We start from the raw sequence: 15,942 nt of genomic DNA, 5'->3' as shown, positions 1-15,942 counted from the left end.
GGGGCATTCAGCAGAAAGAGCCCCGGCCTGGGGGGCTGAGCCAGGCCCCCTGCACCACCTCCTCCACACCGAGGAGCAGATCTCTGTCTCCGAGTGGGGACGATAACATCGACCTATGCTGTGTCAGACTGAATTAGCAAGCCCCACAAGGCCCGGGGGGCAGGTGCTTTGATTCTGCCCTTGGGGAGGAGCATCTCATGCACACACCCTGGCATAGAGGACACCGGGAACCCAGTGGCCTCTGGGCCTCCGTTCCTTCTTCTGTACAGCATGGTTGGGGGGCCTCAGAGCACACTTCCCATGCTGAGGTTCTAGGATTGGCCCCTCCTCTCCCCCTCTGATTCACGCAGGAAGCATTTATAGGAAGACACGAGGCCCGTGCTCTGGTGACACAGGCATTGCTTCAGGAAAGAAATGAAGGAAGTAGGGGAGGGCGGCAACACTGCCTTGCTCTGTCTGATGGAGGGGGCAGGGAGCCCCACGGGGACCCCGGAGCCGGAGGGGTGACCTGCCGTGTGCTCAGGAGGCCTGAGTTAGGTCCAGCCTTGCCATTTGTGGATTGCATGACGTTGGGCAAGTTCTTTCACCCTCTGAGCTTCAGTTTCCTCAACTGGAAAATGGGCTGAAGACCTCGACCCAGTCTTCGTGATAACCACGGAGGAGTCTGTGTCCACGTGGCGGGGTCCTGAGGGATCTGTGTGGGCACAGCCTTTGTGGGGAGGGATGGCAAGAAGGGGAAAGATAACCACTGCACTAGGGGTCTGGGAGCGGGCACGAAGCTGAGCGGCGTGTGGGTGTGGCCGCAGGAGCCGGCGCTGGGTGGGTGCTTGGGGTTGGATTGTGCGGTCGTCCGTGTTGGTTTCTGTGGGCACTGGTGGCCCTCGGAAGGACAGAGGGGGCCAGAGTGCGACCCCAGGAGGGCGGACTCGGGTTGCCTGGGGGAGGGGCGGGGCGAGTGGGATGCGGCGGCCGAGGCCGCGGAGGCCCCGGCCCCGCCCCCAGCTCGTGGCCCCGCCCAGCTTGGTCCCGCCTCTGCGCACGCCCTCTTTCTTGAGGCCCCGCCTCGGCTCCGCCCCTCTCCTGCTCCGCCCCCGGGGCCTGCCGTGCTCCGCCTCCGGCCCTGAACCCCGCCCCCGGGCCCGTTTAGCGCCGAGTCCGCGCTACCAGCTGCGCTCTGGGAGCTCCACGCTGCGGCCGCTCCGAGCAATGATTAACCTGGCGGGGCGGCCGGCGCGGGGCCCGGGGCGGAGGTGTGGGGCCGGGGCGGGACCCTGGAGGGCCGCTCGGCTTCCTGCTTTTGCCCAAGTCTCCTCGTAGAGGGCGCCGCAACGGCCGGGGCCCGCGGCGCGGCGTGGCGCAGGGCGGGGTGCCGGGCGCGCGTGGGCGCGGAGCCTGTCGCCGGGGTCACCATGAGGACTCTCCGCAGGTTGAAGTTCATGAGTTCGCCCAGCCTCAGTGACCTGGGCAAGAGAGAGCCGGCCGCCGCCGCCGCGGACGAGCGGGGCACGCAGCAGCGCCGGGCCTGCGCCAACGCCACCTGGAACAGGTAAGGCCGCGCCCTCCCGGCCGGCCCGCGGGCCGCTGGCCCCGGGTGCCAGAGCCAGGGGAGGGGGAGCCCTGGAGCAGGTCCGCGGGCGAGGGCCTGCCCCCTGCGAGGAACTGTGCTGGGGGGCAGCGCGGCACTTTACAGTTAGTAGAGAACTTGCTCCGCCGGAGTTGTGCGGACGGGAAGGGAAGTTTAGTGCAACGTGTTTCTAGAACGGAGGGACGAGACCGCGGACCCGGGGCTGGTCCCAACGCGCCCAGCGGGTGGGTGGTGGGGTGGGCCTGGATCCTGCGAGCCAGCCTCCCCCGCCCTCCCCCCGGGGTCTTCCCACGTCTTCGCTCCAGTGCTCATGGCAACCTGGGAGGTAAATAGAGCAGGAAGTATTTATCCCATTTCGCAGATAAGCCTCGCGGGCGCAGTCGGTGGGTTGCCGCTGCGCTTCCTGTTCTGCGTTTAGGTCCCTTTGGTCGGCAGTGGGCGGGTGGCTTTCCCTTGAGCGGCCCCCTGCCCTCCCAGCTGTCAGCAGGGGTGCAGCAGCTGCCCGGCATTCTTTAGACGACCTTCCCCCCGCGGGCCCTTCCCAGACAAGCAGGGGCGTGGGAAGTCCCACCACCCCCTCCCACTTGGTTTGAAGAGCAAGGCTGGGATCTCCGGAAAAGAGACGATTTATTTCGTGGGATTCCCCACCGTGTTTGCTCATGAGCTCTTTTCAGCAATAGATATTTCCACCAAAAGGAAAATGGGAGGGCAGGAGAAGAGAGTAGGGCAGGCTATCCAGGGGGCTGTGGATGCTGCCCCCGTCACCGCACGCACCCGGCAGTACCCTGCCAGATGCTCGACCGTCTGTGGTCTTGGCCATCGGAAAACCAGCTGTCAGTGTGGACACTCATTTATTCTGTCCATCAGTCGTTTCATGAGCGTCATGGTGGGCACAGGGCTGCCCGCCTGAGACCCTCCTCTGTGCACTAGGCAGGACGCCGTCGTCCAGTCGCGTGCTTGTCTTCTGCCCCCTGCCAAGTTGCGAACTGCTTGAGCGCTGGGACGAGGCTGCCTCAGTTTCCCTATCGGTCAGCGGGCGTGCACATTCCTTCTTACAGGACCGGTGTGGGGACAGAGACGGAAGGACTCTCGCTGGGTAACATCAGCCCGGTGACTGCACACTGCCTTCGGAGGCGTTTCCTCCTCTCGCAGAATTGCGGAGAGAAGCGGTCTCCCTCCTCATTTCTCTGCCGTGGTTTAGCGCAAGGAGCCAAACAGACTTAGTTCAAATCCCAGCTCTGCCTCTTCCCTGCTGCGTGGCCTTGAGCAAGCTGTTTAGCCTCCCTGGTCCTTAATTTCCTTTTCTGTAAAATGGGCCATTGTGGGGATTAAATGTGAAGATCTCTACTGAAGTCCTCAGCACGTGCCTGGCGGTAGGGCCTCCGTAACGTATATTTCAAGCTCAAACTCGTGCTGGGGACAAACTCGTGTCAGGGAGGGCCTGTAGGGACAGGGTTTGGGGGGGCCCTCAGGTGTCTGCTGGTCCCTGAGCTTTCACCACCAGCAGCTTTCTCCTGCTGAGGGGTTCTCCAGGCAGAGGTGGGGGCACCCTGGGGTAGGCTCGGAGTCTTCTGGAGCTCAGGGAGGTGCCTGTAGGGAGAGGCCACCTGGGTCCCCCCCACTGCTTCTCACTTAAAGGAACTTTCAAACTTCAGTGCCATCCTGTGCCTTGCCGGGCAGACTGCAGGGCCTTGGCCGGGCAGACTGCAGGGCAGCGGCCTGGCCCACAGCCGGCGTCTCTAAGGCTCTGAGCCGCCCAGCCCTTGGACCCATGTCAGCCCCACTTGCCATGCTGCACTCCTGTGTGCCGGGCCCCTTCACGGCCCTTGGTGCCCTTCGTAGCCCAGGGAGGGAGTTATGACTACCACGCCCCATATAGAGGTGCAGAGGGGGACGCAGAGAGGATCAGGAAGCCTGTCCGTGTGGACGCCGCAGAGCGGAGCCACCGCTCTCCCTGGGCAGAGGGGGCCCTGAGCCAGGGAGGGGCAGTGCCTTCCCTGCCAGCGTTCCGCAGGTACCATGGGGAGGTCGGGGCCTCTTCTGGTCGCTGCCTAGCTGCCCAGCCCCGATCCTCGCAGTACTCCCTGCCAGGGCCCCCCAGGACACAGCCTTGGGGGGCGGGACAGTACAGGTCCTGCCTTGCTAGGTTGTAGACTCCTTATTTTGAGTCCAAGATGAACCCCCTTTTTCCACGTGACCACGTTAGTCTCCCAGGGCAACCGTAACAAATTGCGGCAAACTTGTGGCTTCAAACCACAGAGGTTCGTCCTCCCACAGCGCTGGAGGCCGGAAGCCCCACATCAGGGCGTCGCCAGGGCCTCGCTCCCTCTGGAGGTTCCAGGGAAGGCGCCTTCCTGCCTCTTCCAGCTCCCAGTGGCTCCTTGGCCTGTGGCTGCATCACCCCGTTCTCCGATTCGCTCTTCATCTGGCCACCTTGTCTGTGTCCAAACCTCCCTCTCCTTTCTCTTAGAAAGTCATTGGGCCACCTAATGTAGGGCCCACCCCAAATCCAGGATGACTTGGTCTCAAGGTTCTTAACTAATTACATCTGCAAAGACCCTGTTTCCACATAAGCTCTGGGGTAGCAGGTGGACATGAATTTCTAGGGGACACTGTTCAACCCACTACAGTGGACCCTGGGTCCATCCCCTAAATGCCTCATTCATCTGTTCCCTCATCTGGACCTGGGGCAAAACACATAGCTTGCTCCTGTGATAGTGGAATCCGCGCACTCACCTAGCCACTCGTTCATTCGTTCATTCGTTCACTCTCCGGCACTGGTCCGAGCGGGTGGTGTTGAGCGCTGAGAGGAGGATAAACCGGGGGAGCGCGGGTGCTGAGCACACACAGAGGGGGCCCGGGCTCCCTTCTGCACGTGCGCAGGGCAGGTGTGAGTGCTGGGTGCCGGGCTGCCGGCCGGCTGGGCCACGCTCACAAACCGGAAACTAGAACAGAACCGTCAGAAGCTGTTTCCTAAGCCCCTGCTGCTGCTTTACGGGGCGGGTTTGTCCCCTGTGCCCGGCCCAGTGCCGGCACTGCAGAGGGGAGGACACAGGGCTGGCTTAGAAGGCTCACCTGTCACTCCCACCTGGAGCCCCTGATCCCCTCCCTCCCGAATGGCCCAGGCATGGCATGTCGTGTCCCTGTCTGTCCCTGTGTTGGCCCCAGTTAGCTCCTCGCCGGGTGTGCACCCCACGCGTGTGCCAGGCCTCCAGCTGCACGAAGGTCATGTACTTGAGCTGAGGGGCCCGCTGGGGGGCGGGCAGGAGTCCCCTGTACCTGCGTTTGGGCCAGAGGGTGTAGACCATTATGGAGCCCTACTCCTTGCCAGGCCTGGATCTGCCCGAATGCCTGGGGCTTGGTGAGCCTGGCGCCCACCCGCCTTCTGGCTGTGAGAGCAGAGGCCCCGCGCAGGTGGAGCGCGCGCCCTCTCGTTCCCACGGGACCACCTCCGAGGCCGGGCAGATGGTCCTTAGCATCCAGAGAAACTGAGGCCAGAGAAGGAGAGGGACTTGACCAAGAGCCCCTGTTCACGTTGAGCCTGAACCCTGGCCTGACTTGAAGCCGCTGCCCAGGGACACGTGTGAGTTGGTGTCTGCTGGGGCCGGGCGGGGCGGGGGTCGGTGGTGAGAGCCCGAGGTGCAGCCCTCCCTCCTCGTCTGCTCGTCCCTGGTCCTGGACGGGGCCACTGCTGGCCAAAGCCCACAGGGCGTCCTGCACCTAGATCTCCTCCGGGCCTGTGATTGCTCTATCCCCTGGACGGCGGTGCCCACCGACCCTGACCTTTGCCGGGCCCTGTCCCAACCCCAGGCATGGAGGAGCTGCTTTCATCCCCGCAACGGCCTTCAAGGTGGGACTTGCTACCCCCATCTTGCAGATGGGGATACTGAGGTCCAGAGGTGTGGGCACTGCCCAGGTCTAAGTCCAGAGCTTCTGCCACCGCCTCATGGGGTCTCAGGGGCCGGAGGAGGTTGGCTGAAGCCCTCAGGGTGACCAGTTGGTTGGGAGTTGGGGGGTGGAGGCCAGTGGGGGGCCGGTGCTTGGCTTCCCGGCCAACCCTCACGAACAACCTGCTCTGAGTCGGGCCTGGGTCCTGAACCCCCTGCCGCTCTGAGGCGGTCTGGGAGTGGTCAGCAGAGTCACGGCCCTCAAAGATGTCTGGGGATCTGTGAATACGTTCCCTTACGCGGCAAGAGAGACTTTTCAGATGTTAAGTAAATGATCCTCAGATGGGGAGATGGTCCAGGTGGGCCCAGTGTCACCACAAGGGTGCTAATGGGAGGGAGGCCCAGGGGTCAGAGTTCAAGAAGGAGACGTGAGGATGGGAACCGAGAGGTTGAGGACACCTCACTGCTGGCTCTAAGGATGGAGGGGGGAGTCCTGACCAAGCTGGAAAAGGCCAGGAAACAGACTCTCCCCCGGAGCCTTGAAGGAGCCGCACCTTGATTCTAGCCCTGTGACACTGACACAGCTTCCGGCTTCAGAGCTGTAAAAAGCCAACTTTTGGCTGCCTTGCAGCCGCTGTGTGTGGGCTTTGGTTACAGCAGCCAGAGGACACTCGTATGCTGGGCTTCCCTCCCTCCCCGCCCTGCGCCTTGGGCCCTCACTTCTCCCAGCAGTCGGGGCTCAGGGCCATCCGCTCTCCACCTCCCGGCCCCCAGCCCAGCGTCCAGAACCTGCCCTCCAGCAGGACGGGTGGGACTGTGCGGCCAGGCAGCCATGGGGGCGGCGTGGGCACCCAGCTGTCCCCCTGCAGCCTGTCGGGACGGGGGGGGTCAGCGCAGTCAGGCGTCTGCCTTGCTGGGCTGGTGGGGCTCTGGAGAAAAGCTCTGAGTTCTTGCCTGGAGCCCAGGGAGGAGCAGGGGTGGGAATTAGGGGGCGTGTAAGCCAGGGCCAGGGCACTGAAAGCAGGGTGAGCATGGGAACGGCCCGCAGGCCTGAGAGTGGTGCCCTCAGGTACCCACATCTGCCAGAGGGTCACCTTGAGGCCAGGCAGGGGGTTGCATTGGGTTCCGAGTCGCCTGCCTCCCCTGTGCCTTCACCTGGGCGTGAAGAGGACGCCTGTGGATGCTTCCCCCAGGGCGACCGGAGCAGAGCGAAGCAGGGCTTCATCTCTCAGGGCTGGCCGTGGGCCCCTGGGTTAATGATGAGGATGCTGGAGGCCCCGGGCCCGAGTTGCACTTCTGTCTGGGGGGATAAGTCACATGAGGGCCTCTCCTCTGCCCACCCCACCTCCTCTCTCTCCAGTGGCTCACAGCAGGGCTTTGTTATCGACCCAAGGGTTGATCACCCTTGGATGGACAGGGCAGAGGGGGGACTAGAGCCTGGGCTGTCCGGGGTGGGAGCCCAGGCGGGCACACCGGGGGAGCCCAGCGCCTCCGCCCACCCTCGCCCACCCGCGCCCACAGGCCAGCTCCTGAGAAAGAGCCAGGCCTCGACACCAGGGCGACGGGCTCGAGGAAGTGCCAGCCCCTCTCGGGGTCCGGGTCGCCCTTCTGGGGACACCAAGTAAGAGGGTGAGGAGGGCACCTGGCGGGGGCCTGCCCCCCTCTCTGATTTCTGAGGCTCCAGAGGCAGCTCCAGAGCAGGGTAGGGCCTGAGAAAGGGCAGAGCTCCACCTCTAGGCCTCTCCGCCTCTCCGAGGGTTCCTGGAGGTGTCTTGTCTGTCCCCCCAGAGGCCAGGCTTTGGGGTCCCCCACGCACTGTCTGCCGGACCTTCTTGCGTGGACAGGTGGGCAACACTGAGACCGGCAACGGGGCCAGGGACCTGCCCCGCTGGGGTCCCACCTGCTCGCAGCGCCACACCGGCCCCAGCCGAGCCAGGGCTGCTACAGGCGGGTCCCCCCAGAGGCATCACCATCAGCCCTTCCTCCCCAAGCCTGACCACAGGGCCCCCGGCCAGCCCTGGTGGCAGCAGGCCTTGGCACTGTCCTGCATGCCATGGATCCCCACTAAGGGTCCTGGGCATCTCCCCTCACCCCGTGCTCAGGTGACAGATGCTGAGACTTGTCGCTGCCCTCCTGTCTCCCTACATGGGGCAGAGCGACAGGCCCGGAGAGAGGAGGTGATGGGTCAGCTGCTGCTCGGCCCTCACCCAGAAGTGCCCCGGGGCGCCTGCCGTTTCCAGGGGGCCGCTCCCAGTGCCCCCGGCTGGGCCTCGGTGTGGGAGGCCCCGGGCCGGAGTTTCACTTCTGTTTGGGGGGATAAGTCACATGAGGGCCTCTCCTCTCCCCACCCCTCCTCCTCTCTCTCCCACGGCTCACAGCAGGGCTTTGTTATTGACCCAACTTGGACTTTGGAAAGAAGGCTGCAGAGAAACGGGAAGGAGCGGAGCCTTGCCTGTCCACCAATCCCAGGTTGAGCAGCTGTTGGGGGCGGGAGGACTGTGGGCCCCGGGCTCCCTTCTGGCCCTGCCAGGCATCGAGCTGTGTGACTCTGGGCCGTCCGCTGGCTTCTCTGAGCCTCAGTGTTTCCTTCTGCAGCCTGGGCTGTCACAGTCCCCACCTCATGGTGTGGTTAGAAGGAGATGGAGAAACCCCGGGGCAGATGGTTGAGCCGTGGTGGATGCTTCCGGGGGCACATATCCTGCCCCCCACCCACAGTCACTGCTGCTGATGCCATGGCACACGTAACCCCACAAGGGCTGTGATTGAGTCCCATTGTATGGAGGGGGAAGCTGAGGCGCTCACGGTCCGGTCTCCAGAGGCGGGCAGCAGGGAAGCCCAGAGCTGGGATTCAACCCCAGGCCCGCACCTGAACGAGCCTCGGGGCTGGAGGTGGGAAGGGCAGGGGCAGGGTCCACCAGGGTGGAGGCCGGGCTGGGTGGGGGTGTGGATAGGAGAACTCAAGGGTGACCCTAGGGCTGGCCGGGGCGCGGCTCAGATACACGTAGGGTGGTTCGAGACCCGTGCCCTAAGTGGTAAACCAAATAGACCTCCCCTCCCCCGAAAGGAGCCGGGATCAAATGCTCTCTGCACACAGGTGTGAGCGGGGAGGGACCTGACGTCACAGTGAGCCTCAGGGAGAGGGAACAGCAAGGATGATGGCCCTGAGGCAGGAGGAGGCCAGCACTGCTCAGACCCAGGGGCGGGGCGGTTCAAGTGACACAGATGGCGATGGACGACCCCTGAGGGCCTCGGGGAAAGACTTGTCCAAAGAGCCCGTCTTCCCATCCAAAACTGTGGGTTAAGGTGCCTCTGGGCCGGGGACCAGAGTGGGCTGCCCTCCCTCCGGAAGGCTTACTGGAGGAGGAGGGAGGAGGGACTTGGAAAGGCTGGTGAGAAGAGCAGGGCCAGGCCTGGGAGGCTGATGAGGGTCCCCCACGCTGTCCCCTCGGCCTGGTGGAGGCCTGGTCCCCAGGGAGCACTTGGCAAGGCCCCTCTGAGCCTCAGCGGGGGCCGGGCCCACGGGGCCATGCTCAGGACGCCCCATTTGCCAGCTCCCAGGCTCCTGCAGGTTTGGGAGGGTCTGACCTCTGCCCCCAGCAGCCCCCAGGCTGGGCACGAGTCCCCATCTGTTAGGATTTCAGGGTGGCAGCCATTAGACTTCCCGTCAGACTGTCAATGGAGAACAGCCTTACTCTGACTGTTCGCCGGAGCCCACCAGGCACTTTTTTTTTTTTTTTTTTTTTGCGGTACGCGGGCCTCTCACTGTTGTGGCCTCTCCAGTTGCGGAGCACAGGCTCCGGGCGTGCAGGTTCAGCGGCCATGGCTCACGGGCCCAGCCGCTCCGCGGCACGTGGGATCTTCCCGGACCGGGACACGAACCCGTGTCCCCTGCATCGGCAGGCGGACTCTCAACCGCTGCGCCAGCAGGGAAGCCCTCACCAGGCACTTCTGACAGAGCTGAGCACAGTCCCGGCCGTGGCCACACACCAAGGCTCGGCGCTGGCCGGGCTTTCATCCTGACAGCAACCTGGGGGCGGGCGCATTGGCGGCCTCCATTTCACAGGCAGGAAACCGAAGTTAGAGGGCATGTACGCCTGGACACGCGAATAAGTAGCATTTCAACACCAGCTTCCTGGGTAGTCAGGCATCGTCGGGTCAGGGGACAAGGCCTCTGGCCTGGCCTGGTCGGGACCAGCTGGGAACCCCTGGGGCGCGTCCCTGCACTGCTCAGAGCTGCCTTCACCCACCTGGGGTGCGGGGCCCTGACCCTGCCCTGCCCCTTCCAGGGTGCGGAACTGGAAGCCCTGCCCACACCTGGCTCCGTGGGGAGAGGGGGCAGCTGTCGGGCGAGCTCTGTGGCCTCCCAGAGCTTGTTCCCTCCGAGCCTCAGTTTCCTCATCTGCAAAGTGGGCGGCCAGTCCACATGGCTGGGAAGGGTGGAGCTGGTGAGAGCAGACAGGGGCAGCAGGAGCTTGGTGGCCCCCACCTACTCCGTGATGTGAACGGCAGCACGTGTCCAGCTGTCCCTGTACACCAAGAATCACACAGCTCGTCTGCAGTGGTGAGTTTAGAGCAGCAACCCAGTGCTGAGTGGAGGGCGGTGGAGCCACCCAGACCCGGTTCTCCCCCTTGGGAGCTCATGGCTGATGGTGAGGGCTAACATGAAAGTAAACCGGCAGAGTGCCAGGACCTAAGTCTGCACGGGGAAGGGAGGCGGTCAGGAGGGCTTCTGGAGGCAGTGGCCTCTGAGCCAGGGCTCCAGTATGAATAGCTACTTGCCTAGTAGATAGCATAAGCGCCCCCCCGCCCAGGTAGGAAGGGCAGTGGGTACAAAGACCCTGAGGTGTGGCTCCCCTGGCGGCTCCAGTACTCTGTGAGCATTGGGTGCCCAAGAACCCAATTCCAGACGAGCCTTGAATGCCACATTCAGGCCTTGGGCTGTACCTGCAGGGCCCAGCGCAGGGGGCACTGAGTGCAGTGAGGAGGTACCTATGCGATCAGAGGTCAGGCGAGCATGGAGGAGAGAGAAGGGTGCAGCAGAGATCTAGCGGGTAGAGATTGGTGGGGCTTCAGGATCTGTAGGATCTGGAGGGCCAGGGAGAGTCAGGATGAATTTCACCAGATAACTAACTACCAGGCTGCTCCTCTGAGCCAGGTGAGAGCGCACAGTCATAGACGGCACGGGGCCCTGCGCGCCGAGGTTTATAGATAGCCGTGGGAACCAATCAATCAAACGAGTCACGGATAAACATGTAGGTGCACACTGACAAGTGTTGTAAACGCTGTGACCTCTTGTGACCTGAAGGAAGGATCCACGTAGACAGGAGTGGGGGGTGAGGGTGGGGACCAAGCAGAAGAAAGGACATGTGCAAAGGCCCTGTGGTGAGGGCAGCTTCCCCAGTGGGGCCAGGTGCAGGTAACACAGGTACCCAGTTCAGTGAGGCAGGCGCTGGCTCACAGGCACCTGGAAGCACAGGGTGAGAAAGCCAGTTGGACTTGGTTATGTTTGGGGGTGCGAGAGACCATCAGAGGGTGTCCCCTAGTTTCCAGCCTGGAGGCAGAGGGTTCAAGAACATGGGAAGGGAGGCAGAGTGTGTGGAAGGTAACCCAGTGACAGCCTGGAGAGGTGAGGTGACCGGTGGCAGGCCTGGGGCTCCAGGGAGGCTGCGGCTGGGAGCCCAGGATCTGGCGCTCAAGATGGGAATTGAGGCTCTGGGGCGGATGGGGTCTGATGGGGCGGCCAGTGCCTGTGCTCCAGGCCTGCCTTCGAAGAGAAAGGACTGGCGCCCTGCTTCTGACCGGGCCCCTTCTGTTCCTCGAGGAGAGCAGGAGGGGCAGTGGGAGAGGGAAGGAGGGGAGGGGTCTTAGGGCCTCTGGACAGCAGCACTCTTCTTGTGTCCCCCACGCAGCATCCACAACGGGGTGATCGCCGTCTTCCAGCGCAAGGGGCTGCCCGACCAGGAGCTTTTCAGCCTCAACGAGGGCGTCCGGTGAGTGGTCGTTTGTCCCATCCAGGCCTGGGTCTGTAAGTGGTGGGAGGGCTGTGCCAGGTGGGAGGCCTGCCCCCCCCACCCTGTGGGTCCACCAGCCTCAGGTTCTGCCTTTAGAGCCCAGGTGGGCGGTGACCACCGCATGGACCTTGACCCCAGGCCCTGTCCTGTGGCCTTCACCCCCCACCCTCCTGAAGACTCCTTTTCAGGGGAAACAGGGAGAGACTGGGACAGTGGCTCAAGATAACGCCCACATGCCCCGCTGGTGTTAGGCATCACAAAGGGTATTTGTTCTGTTAAAAGAGGAAGGACTGGAACTTCCCTGGTGGCGCAGTGGTTAAGAATCTGCCTGCCAACGCAGGGAACATGGGTTCGAGCCCTGGCCCGGGGAAGATCCCACGTGCCACGGAGCAACTAAGGCCGTGCGCCACAACTACTGAGCCTGTGCTCTAGAGCCCGCGAGCCACAACTACTGAGCCCGCATGCCACAACTACTGAAGCCCGCATGCCACAACTACTGAAGCCCGTGCGCCTAGAGCCCGTGCTCCTCAACGAGAGAAGCCACCGCAATGAGAAGCCTGTGCACCGCATCGAAGAGTAGCCCCCGCTTGCCACAACTAGAGGAAACCCGCGTGCAGCAACGAAGACCCAACGCAGCCAAAATTAAATAAATAAAGTTAAAAAAAAAAAAAGGAAGGACCCACCTGCCTAATGATGGAAGTGTTGTTCCCAGAAAAGCAATCACAGCCCCGCCGAGTACCCCTCATTTCCTGTGAATAGCTGAGAATTGAGCGCTTGTGAAGGGGCCCAGGATGGACCAGCTTTGAGGGAATCTGCGAAGCCGAGGTGTTAGTCCTGCGTTTTAGTGGAGGAGGCTGAAGCTCAGAGAGGTCGAGAGACTTGCCCGGGGTCACAGCTGCCGCAAGGAGGCATTTCCTGCCTCTGTGCTCTTTCCCTCACGCCCTGGCCTGTGCCACCCTGTCCCTACAGCAGAAGAATATCTGGGACAAACAGGCAGCAAACCTCATCCGCTTGGGGCAGGAGTAAAAGGGTAATTGGGGCAGGGTCCCCCCACTCCAACCCTAAATGGCTCTTACAGGCAGATAAACAGGCCCGGGGAGGGAAGGGGGCTGCCTGCGGTCACAGCAGGGGCTTGTTGCCTCTCCCAGGCCTGATGTGTGTGACCGTTGCAGGGGGTCCTGCTTTTTTTGGGCTCATGTGGCCACTCAGGGGTGGGGCCCCAGGAGCCCCATTTTCCTGATACACCTCTGCATCCCTCGGCTTTGCCCAGCCATGAGAAGGGCCGGGGATGGTGCAGGGGTACAAAGCTCTGATGTCTGGCCGTCATTCTTGTGTTCTGCCATTTTATACACGTGTGTGTGTGTGTGTGTGTGTGTGTGTGAGTGTGTGTGTGTGTGTGTGTGGTTTCGTGTATTCACGAAGTTGTGCAACTGTCTTTAATTCCAGGGCTTTTTCATCACCCCAAAAGGATACCCCATATTTATAGACAGGTAGTCCCCATTCTCCTCTCCCCCCAGCCCCGGGCCACCACCAAATAGCTATAGACATAGATTTTGTTTTTTTAAGATACGGTTTATCCTTTGACAACGTACAGTTCAGTGGTTTTTAGTACATTCACAAGCTTGTATAACTATCACTCTTTAATTCCACAACATTTTCCTCGCCCGCCCCAAAAAAAGCCTGTACTCCTTAACGGTCACTCCCGGTTGGTTACCCGTCCTCCCCCAGCAGCCTCTGGCCGACGCCAGTCAACTTTGTCTCCGTGGCTTTGCATATCCTGGACATTTCATATAAATGGAGTCATACTATGTACGTGTGGCCTTTTGCATCTAGCTTCTTTCACAGCCTGATGGTCCTCCATACTCGGGGGTCATCCAGGCTGGGGCAGGTGTCAGTGCTTCGTTTCTTTTTATGGCCAGAGAAATACCCCATTGTGTGAAGAACACCACTGTGTTTATCCAGTCTCATCTGTTGATGGACATTTGGGTTGTTTCCCCCTTTTGGCTGTGGTGAACAGTGCCACTGGGAGCATCTGTGTAGGAGACCTTGTGTGGATCTGCGTTTTCACTGCTCTCGGGTCTGCACCTAGGGGCGGAATGACTTGGTCATATATCGGCTCTACCTTTAATCTTTCGAGGAACCGCCCAGCTGTTGTGCACAGAGACTGCACCATTTTACGTTCCCACTAGCTGTGAGCGAGGGTTCAGTTTCCCCACATTCTCACCGACACTTGTTACTGCCCGGCTTTTTTCTTTTCTGCCTGGGGTTTTGATTCTAACAGCACTAGTGGAGGTAAAGTGCCATCTTGGGGTTTGGGTTTGTGTCCCCCTGGTTACTCACGATGGGGCATCTTCCCACGCGCTTATTAGCCATTTGTGTATCTTTGGAGAAATATCTAGTCATGTCCTCACGTCACTGGGCTAAGGGGGTGGGTCTCCCGCTGCAGGTGGCCCCCAGCCCAGTCCCCAGCCCTCGCTGGCACCGTGGGGTCTCTGACTCCTGCCCTCCCGCCCACAGGCAGCTGCTGAAGACGGAGCTGGGGTCCTTCTTCACGGAGTACCTACAGGTGGGTGCTCTGTGCTCTCCTGAGGGGTTGCTTCCTGAGCTGGCCAGAAAGGGTGGGGGTAGGGGCCACTGGCTCCCGGTGGGTACGTGGAGCTCTGGGTTCAAGGTCTCCGCCTGGCCATGACTCAGTTTCCCCCGTCTAGCCAGTGTGGGTTGTTGGGTAGGTTACACGATGAGATGCAGGTGAGGACTCACCACTCTGCCTGGCACGTGGCGCGGCTCGAGGTCAGTTTTGTGATTGGTTGTCCACCTCCTCCTGGAGCATCGGTGTGGGTCCCCAGAGCCCACGGGTGGGTCATCTACAAACCCCAGGGCCCTGAGCCGCGTGGTGGTGATATTAGCGTGGCACCAGCGTTGCCGAGGCTGAGCTGTCCCAGGCGCTGCGGCCACAGGCTTGCAAAGTGGATGAACGCATGGAACCCTGGGGCTCGGGGAGGGGAGAGGACCCCCGAGGTCGCACAGGCAGGAAGGCGGAGGTGCTGCAGGCAGGGGCATCCTCACGCAGCCTCGGAGCATGGTGCCCACCCTCCCGGGAGAGGGGGAAGTGAGGACCAGCCTGCGGCTCCTCCCGTCCTGTGGGTTTAGGGTTGGTTTTAATTTAACAGCCTTGTTGAGGTGTAATTCACCCAACCATACTGCACACCCACGGGAAGTGTGCAGTCAGCGCTGTGTAGTGTACTCGCGGAGTTGGGCAACCGTCACTGCTCATTCCAGGGCTTTTTCATCACCCCAAAAGCGAAGCGCGTGTTTATAGATAGGTGACCCCCCTTGCCCTCTCCCCCAGCCCTGGGTCACCACTAGTCCATTTTCTGTCTCTCTGGATTCACCTGTGTGGACATTTCACGTCAGTGGGATCTCACAGCGCGTTGCTTTTTGTGTCTGGCTTCTCTCGCTGAGCACAGAGTTTTCGAGGTTCATCCACGTTGTGCCTGTATCAGAACCTCATCCCTTTTTACGGCCAAATAGTATTCCACAGTGCGGCGAGACCACGTCTTGCTTATCCGTCCATCCGTCTGTGGTCCCCGCGTTGTTTCTACTCTCTGGCTGCTCTGACGGCTGCTGAGACCACGTGGTGTCACTCAGCCACGCCCAGGGTGAGAGTGCAGGGGGGCTGCCGTTTGAGCCTCGTGGCAGTGGGTGATGGCAGCGCTCAAGCCAGGCCTTTGGTCCTGGGGCCCCTCTTGCCCGAAAGTCCCTCCTTCCTTGTGGGATGCGGGGGCAGCTGCCTGCCCGCCTGCTGAGCCTGAAGCAGGAGGCCCAGGCCTGGCCTGTCTCTCGGGGGCGGTGAGGGTGGGGTCCCCGCACCACCTCCTATCTGGGACAGCCTGATTGGGTCAGTTGCCCGCGTGTGCCCAGGGAGCTGAGGTTCCAGCTCTGCAACAACTGGACTGGGATGTCGGTGAGTCCTTCCCCCTCTGGGCCTCGGCTGCCTGTTGGTGGAGCCTTGGGGGCCCTGGGTACCCCTGGGGCGGTGACAGCATCTCCACGTGTGCCTTGCAGAACCAGCTGCTGACAAAAGGCATGGTGATCCTGCGAGACAAGATCCGCTTCTACGAAGGTGAGTCTGGTGGCCCACTGCCGGGACCGGGTGCCAGGCCACGCTGCTCGCGGGTGTGGCCGCTGGGAACCGTGGCCTTACGTGGGCTCCACCTGGGGCTCTGGGTGGGTGGTGTGGCCCTTCTGGTCGAGAGAGTCCAGAGGGGCAGAAGCAATGCCTCGAGGGCAGCAGGGCTGAGATCTGACCCCGGGAGGGGACCCTGCTGGGAAGAGCATCTGCCCCCCATCTTGCTGGGGCCCAGGAGGGCTGAGGGATGTCTGGGAGAAGGCCCCTGCTTCACCTCACTGCCCACGAGGGCTTCTGGCCCCCGTGAACCCCGTCCCAGCAGCCTGGGAG

The 15,942-nt window shown here is 62.1% G+C and overlaps 1 protein-coding gene across 10 annotated transcripts in view; it reads left to right on the top strand.

Moving 5' to 3' along the window:
* The window catches only part of PRR5 (proline rich 5), a 51,079-nt gene that overhangs the window by 24,097 nt on the left and 11,040 nt on the right, over positions 1-15,942 (top strand). For 4 of the 10 annotated variants that reach the window (XM_032646513.1, XM_032646514.1, XM_032646512.1 and 1 more), the window contains 4 exons: positions 1,427-1,546; positions 11,382-11,462; positions 14,001-14,049; positions 15,549-15,606. In XM_032646513.1, coding sequence (XP_032502404.1) covers positions 1,437-1,546; positions 11,382-11,462; positions 14,001-14,049; positions 15,549-15,606 — 298 coding nt within the window. In that variant the 5' untranslated portion in view covers positions 1,427-1,436. Of the gene's footprint in view, positions 1-448; positions 533-1,157; positions 1,547-11,381; positions 11,463-14,000; positions 14,050-15,114; positions 15,448-15,548; positions 15,607-15,942 lie in introns of those variants that run through there. The other 6 variants (XM_032646515.1, XM_032646517.1, XM_032646510.1 and 3 more) reach the window with 6 other exon arrangements.

Source organism: Phocoena sinus, chromosome 10 (assembly GCF_008692025.1).
Source record: "Phocoena sinus isolate mPhoSin1 chromosome 10, mPhoSin1.pri, whole genome shotgun sequence".
In the NCBI taxonomy this organism is placed as follows: Eukaryota; Metazoa; Chordata; class Mammalia; order Artiodactyla; family Phocoenidae; genus Phocoena; species Phocoena sinus.
This window is presented reverse-complemented; position numbering and strand designations above follow the sequence as displayed.